This window comes from Malaya genurostris, chromosome 2, assembly GCF_030247185.1.
Source record: "Malaya genurostris strain Urasoe2022 chromosome 2, Malgen_1.1, whole genome shotgun sequence".
Taxonomy (NCBI): domain Eukaryota; kingdom Metazoa; phylum Arthropoda; class Insecta; order Diptera; family Culicidae; genus Malaya; species Malaya genurostris.
In genome coordinates, this window is record NC_080571.1 from 309,249,192 (window position 1) to 309,256,476 (window position 7,285).

The 7,285-nt window shown below is 37.7% G+C and overlaps 1 protein-coding gene across 2 annotated transcripts in view; it reads left to right on the forward strand.

Annotated features, from left to right (window-relative positions):
• LOC131431054 (bone morphogenetic protein receptor type-1B) overlaps positions 1-6,868 on the forward strand; it is a 335,571-nt gene extending 328,703 nt beyond the window's left edge. For both annotated transcript variants that reach the window (XM_058596508.1, XM_058596509.1), the window contains exons 2-3: positions 4,008-4,195; positions 4,312-6,868. In XM_058596508.1, the coding sequence (XP_058452491.1) occupies positions 4,008-4,195; positions 4,312-5,607 (1,484 nt within the window). In that variant the 3' untranslated portion in view covers positions 5,608-6,868. The remainder of the gene's footprint in view (positions 1-4,007; positions 4,196-4,311) is intronic.
• The last annotated feature ends 417 nt before the right edge of the window (positions 6,869-7,285 follow it).

A 7,285-nucleotide genomic window follows, 5' to 3' on the forward strand; every position in this document is an offset into this window, starting at 1 on the left:
TTTTTTGGATTTTTTGGAAATATTTTGCATACCGTAGATATAATTTAATGGAGGATGGATGCAGCAAGTGCTTTTAAAAAGGGGGTGTGATATTTGTAATGGCATAACTTCGAAACTACTTAACGGATTGCTATCAAACCTAGTACATGTACTTTTTGCTCTTCAGAGATATTTCCATGAGGAGAGGGAGCGTAGCAAGTGTCCTCAACAAAGGTGGTCATTAAAACTATCTAATTTGACGAGAATCGGTACTTTTTGAAAACACTTTTTGCACAGCTTAGATATGATTATAAGGATATTCTGTGGAGAGAGGGTGTAGTAAGTGCCTCTAAAAAAGGAGTGTAATGTTTGTAACGGCATAACTCCGGAACTATTGCACGAATTGCTATAAAATTTGGTACAGTTATTTCTTGCTCTTCAGAAATAGTCATGAAGGTATTTTTTAGGGGAGGAAGAGTAGTAAGTATCATTAACAGGAGGCGTCATGAATAAATATTCATAAAATTTGACAAGAATCGATGATTTTTGAATATGATATATATGGGGAGTGGATGTGGCAAGTGCATTTAAAAAGAGGGGTGTAACGGCATAATTCCGACACTATTGAGCGGATTGCTATCAAATTTGTCACAGATACTCATTTATTTTCAGGGGGAAGAGTGTGTAGCAAGTGTCCTTAACATGGGGGGAGAGGGTCAATGACGAAATTTGAAGAGAATCGATATTTAGACTAGAAGGAGGGGTTTTTGAAAATAAATTTTAATCTTCCATTTTTTATAAAACAAGAGAGTGGCAAGAATTTCAAGGTCGTATTTTTCTTTGGATAATTTCAAAGGATCTGGTTCCATTTTGCCGGGAAATTCAAAGAACTAAGGGAAAATAAACTTTATCTGCCTATTAACGCAAGTGTATTAAGGTCTCAGCATAACTACGAAATAGCTAAACGAATCGCCACCAAGTTTGGCACATGTACCAAAGGCGGGAATCGATATTTTTTGAAAAGCACAGATACTTTCTACACTACTCAGGGTAATCATGAAGGAGATCTGTAGTAAGTTCACTGACAAAAAGGAAGTTAAATAAAAATAGATTAAAAGGTTATTTTGAGGGTGAGAGAGTGGAGTAAGTGCCCCGAACATGGAAAGTGTAGGGAAAATTGACCGGGTTTTACGAAAAATTGGTACTTCTTTACGAGTACAGTATATTTCTAGCAACTAAGTGAGGTTCACACAAATATTCACAAGAGGGAGGGAGAATAAGCATTCTCAACATTGATCTGAATTGACGAAATCATACAATCAATGTGCATTTTTCATGTAAATTGAGAAAACTGTCGACTGAAGGTGATGTAAAAAAGTTTACAACAAAATTTTATTAACTGAATCGTTATTCCATAAGTTAAAGCCTTGGTAAAATAAATTATACAAAAACGTCATTCTATAGTACGAATGTAGTTATGATGTTAAACAACCTTTCGTTATAGAGAGAAAGATGTTTTAAATGTTTCTAACAAAAGGGTTCAAATATAAAACTAACCCAATTTGTCGAGAATGCCATGAAAATTATGATTATTGTGAGATTTGAGATGGAACACTGATCATTCGCAATCTGAACATGAACGGAATATTGTTCAATCGGGTTTCCGTCTAAGTTATGTTTCACTGCAATCAGAGTATTTCACTAAGCAGGACAACTTCGTCCTTGCCTTGACGAAACATTTCCGAGCAACGCCGGGTAATTCAGCTAGTTCTATATATCCGAGAAACTCGAAGATTTAAATTTAAATCGGTACGCAAACGAGCAAAATCGGAGAAGGCAAAGAAGACGAAACCCAGTTTTCAATTCAGTTCACTTTTTCTCACGCAATTCCGAAAGATTTCCAAACCAATCGGTTTCAGGCGAAATTTATTCGGAATCGGTTGCTACATTGTTCTATAATCTACAGGTACGAATTATATAACTGGCATTCACTGTACATCTAAAAGAGCTTGACAGCAGAATAATATTGTTTAAATAATTTTACTTTAAACCTTAACTTAATGCCAGTGTTGGTGATTGCCTATAATTTGACAGAAGCTGCTCGGTATTTCTCTATATTGTATACAACATTTTCAATCCTGTAGAAGATGCTACAAGAACTCGTGTCTCTCAATGCATGAACTGTGAGAGAATTTTTTTCTACATTTCTTCGCTCCACTTATACTCTGAGTATTTCACGGCCCTTAAAAAATTACAATCTGATAATGATTGGTGCTGTGCGGAATTTACCAAGAGAGAATCGCAAGTTGACAATTATCGCAGAAAATCGAATCGATGATTCGACTTGATGATTCTCATACTAGGTTGCAATATTCCAAAACCCTTGTGGGGAGCATTCACATACATTTTCATAGACACAACTTATACAAAGGTTATATGCACATAGTTAGAATAAGCGGTAATAGTAAAATGATTTTATCGTAATTTTCAACTGCCCAAATAGAATCGGATCGCGAAACGATAATAAGCGATCGTTTGTTGCTTCAGAGAGAATCCCCACAGCAGTGTGCAAATCTTTGATTCTCAGACAGGTCATCGAGAGAAATTCGCTCTCGCACTGGTGTCCATTCTGTATTTTGTTGCTGCGATGATATCCGTCTCTCTTTGATGGCACTGATTGAATCGTGTGAAGAGTTACTAGAGAGCGTTCTTTGATACGATAAAAGCCATCCTTGCTTAAAGCTACCATTTTGGTTCAAACTTGGTTAGTATGAATCGAAAAATGACGAAGTTACAGCTAAAACAATTCACCAACATTCGCAAAATTTCGAGTTTTCAATAAAAACTTGTTATTTAGACACTAGAATATAATATTACATTTTAAAAGAAATAAGCTTGCTCATAATGACCTTTCTTCCAGAAGCAGCCGTTCTCGAGATATTTAGACATGAACGGGTTTTTGTTGTTTAAGAGTATCAAATCAATTTCCTACTACTTCTTCTTGGACACCAATTTTGTAGAATTTACAGTTTCCGAATTACCACAAAAGTGCATGAAAAAATACATACACCCTTTTTAAAAGTCAGTCTTGAATCGAATTGAGTCTGCTGTAAATGTGTTGTCATACTGAAAATGTGTGCAAAGTTTCATCCGAATTGGAGGATGTGAATTCTGATGGCTTGGTAATCATTTCTGGCGTTGCTCCAAACTGAAATATTCCTGAATATCTTCTGAAAGTAAAATATCGGCTGGGCTCGACTCAGCTTCAAGTCCGATAGTGTCTCTTTGCTACCTACATAAAAAATTAGAAACTTGGCATAGGACAACAACAATGACTCGGATAGTTTCGTTTAGTCCATCATTTGTGACTTTCGGAGAGACGGTAATAGAAGCAATCTTTCCAACGATCTTACGGTTCTTTAGCTTTAAGATAGTTTTTGTCTAGTATGAAGGTCGGTTCAAATCTTGTCCATCGTTTTCAATACCTTTTTCTATGCTAGTCTTTCCGCTTTCTTTTTGTTTTTATCTGTCGTGATAAGACATTTTAAGAAAACGAATAAACCCTGTTCTTCTACTAAAAATTTCCCCCAGACGACAATTAACTATAGTAAAAATCGTTTAAATTTTATGTCAATTGCTTCACATGCAGTGCATGTGAGATAATCCACAAATATTTCTAAAATGTATTTTTTTATAACCTGGGATATCAAGAACGGTTGCATTTGATTTGTGCTTCGGCTTAAGCAAATTCCTGCTTGTACAACGTGACACGTTTCAATTTATTCTGTATGCTCACACAAAAATTAATGACCTTTGTCTGAGACAGAATTGCTAATAAATAAGTGTCACAATTTATTAACTTCGTGGCAGCGACGACTACACAAAAATGCCTCTTCGCGATGCGAGTAAAAATTGCCATCCGTGTTTTCAATCACAAGATCATCCAACAATTTGTATTGTCTCGTCCAGCCCCATCACATCTTTTAGCTAATTACCTTTTTTTCTCGTTTTTTTCTGACCGATTTTAGCACGTGCACTTCAGTGTTACTGCGAAGGACATTGCCCGGGAAATCTACAGAATGGAACTTGTGAAACTAGACCTGGTGGATCTTGCTTTGCTGCCGTGGAAGAGGTCACAGATGAAGATACTGGACTGAAGGTACCGGAATGGAGCCACGGATGTATGCCACCGGAACAGAACGGTGGTTTGCTACAGGTGAGTTAGGGACAGACATTCTAGAGTAGATAAAACCATCTCTTCTCTATTAGTCACTATTCCTGCTTGACATTCAGTTCCGAAATAACATTCTTTTTCTTTCAATTCAATTGCAGTGCAAGGTCGGTGTCCAATCTCCGCAAATCCATGGCAAATCGATCGTATGCTGCGACAACGAAGATTTCTGTAACAAAGACCTGCTTCCAGAGTACGTACCGAAGACGACCACCCCGCCTCCGATGGCAAACGTGAACGACACCAGCATACACACCTTGGCTCTACTGGCATCGGTGATAATCTGTTCGGTTGCCTTTGTGGTGGTATCCATTGCTGTCTTCGTAACGTACAAGAAACGTGAAAAAAGGAAACCTCACTGCCTGATGGATTCGGTGTGTAATCCGAACATTTCCCCGTTGGCCGATTTGGTGGAACAAAGCAGTGGGTCGGGCTCGGGTTTGCCATTGCTGGTGCAACGAACAATTGCCAAACAAATTCAAATGGTACACTCCGTCGGTAAGGGACGATACGGCGAGGTTTGGCTAGCTAAATGGCGTGATGAAAAAGTTGCTGTCAAAATTTTCCTAACCACCGAAGAAGCATCCTGGTTCCGGGAAACAGAAATCTATCAGACTGTGCTCATGAGGCACGAAAACATACTCGGTTTTATCGCTGCGGATATTAAGGGAACCGGAACGTGGACGCAAATGTTGCTCATTACAGACTATCACGAATTAGGAAGTTTGTACGATTATCTTCAAAAACGAGTACTTAATCCACATATGCTAAAGACGTTAGCTCTATCACTGTCCTCTGGGTTAGCACACCTGCATACGGAGATTTTCGGTACACCTGGAAAACCGGCGATCGCTCATAGAGACATCAAAAGTAAGAACATCTTGGTCAAACGCAATGGCCAATGTGCAATCGCTGATTTCGGTCTTGCCGTAAAGTACTCCAGCGAATCAGATGAAATACAGATTGCTCCCAACACTCGTGTCGGTACGCGTCGTTACATGGCACCGGAAGCTTTGAACGAAACACTGGACACGAAAATTTTCGAAGGTTTCAAGCAGGCAGACATGTACTCGCTCGGCTTGGTATTTTGGGAAATGGCACGCCGCTGTATCAGCACAATTCGGGGAACAAAGAATACCACGTGTGAAGATTACGCTCTGCCCTATCAGGATGTAGTTCCATCTGATCCCAGTTTCGAGGACATGTACGCAGTTGTTTGCGTCAAGGGAGTTCGACCCCCGATTCCTCAGCGATGGCAGGATGAAGAAATTCTCGTAGTATTATCCAAGATGATGCAGGAATGCTGGCATCCGAATCCGGCTGTTCGATTAACGGCTTTGCGGGTAAAGAAGACGCTCGTCAAACTGGAGACGGATTGCTCGATTAAGATAGTATAGACAGGGGTCTGAGCGTATATGTACGTGTGAATGTGTGTTAGTATATGAGTGCGATAGAGTAACCCCGCTTAGACATTTAGGAGTTTTTATTTATTCTAAATTGTTTTACTTCGCCAATAAGTTTTTTTTATAAAATTGTAAGCTAAGATTCTACAGCAAAGCACTAGTTGCAAACTCCCACGAAATGAAGCACTGTTGAAATACTAGAAACAAATCGAGATGCCATAATACGGACTTAAATGTTGTCTTACATAAAATAAAGAGTTATTTTAGATAGAACATTTCCAATGGCACAGAAGGCTCTAGATTCGAGGGCCCTAACTGTAAATAGCAATCTCTTTTCTTTATGTTTCACGTTCCATAGCCAAAATACTTTACTGTTCTCGGCTAGCAAAAAAAAACGAACTTCCCTTAGTTCTTAGTAGCTTTAATTATTGTGAAGCAGATAGAATGCCATATAGTTGTAAAGCAAGGATTTCACCAAAATAATTAATGCGAGTTTATATTTGATGCATTGAACAGATAGACAGAACTCTAAGCTCTTTGACTAGAAAAAAATAACAGATGCCTTCATTTTAACTCGATCGACTGATAGATATTCATAATTTGATGAATATGGCATTTCGCCATGAAAAATTCAGTTCATCAAGACATGCCTTGTGATTGAATTGAAAAGATTGCAAACTTGAACATTGCGAAAGATGTCTCCCTAATAATATAACTAATTTCACAAACAAGAAATAGCAAATTTACCCTTATTTTTAAGGGAGTCTATGACTTTTACCGTATATGAAATCACAACAGATTGAAATATAAGCTTCTGGTTATGTTTCTAACGGAAACATTCATGAAAGCTAATAACCATAAACAACTCAATGCATTGTACAGTTCTTAGCAGTTACTGGATTGCGTAGGTTCACTCTACTTTGATAAGATTTCCATTTGTTGCTGTAGTTTATTTAGACCTAAACCTAACTTTTAGTGGAAGCTATCTTTACGCTTTTGTAAATAGACAAACGTGTTTGTAACGGTTAAAACTACGACTATTGAAAAGAAATCAAGTTTTATATACTTTTGTAAAGCTGAATCGTACGATGTTTTTTCATCGTCGTGAATACAAACGTTAAAATAAATATTTTTCGACGCTAGTTTTAGATAAATGTAAATCCTTAAGGTCTTCAGAACCGAAAAAAAGAAATGAGTCGTGAGCTATTATATTGAAGATTGTATGTTAACAATAAAAATTATTTTAAAAGTGAAATGTTTAATGTTTATCTTATTTCGTTGCTCGGTTGAGTTCATTTGTCGTTCCCGTTGACTATTCTGGATGGTTATCACTACACAGAACACGAAAAAGTTCTACAGGGTCCGGCACTCGAAGTGTAACCAATTAAAAAGGCCATAAATTCAGTTTGAAAAATTACTTTTACTTAATTCAAAGTACAAAATGTGTAAAAATAATACAAAATTCAGAATCAATTCACTTTTGCTCGATATGACCACCTTTTGCCTTGACTTGATGACTTGAGAGAGCGAAGGAGTTGCTTCGTTTGGCCGAATGTGACTTGCAGGTATTTTGGCCCACTCGCGGACAATAACTTTTTTCAGCGCCTCGAGACTGGTGTATCTTTTAGTTCGGACTTTGCTCTCCAAAATGGCCCAAAGAGAATAATCCATT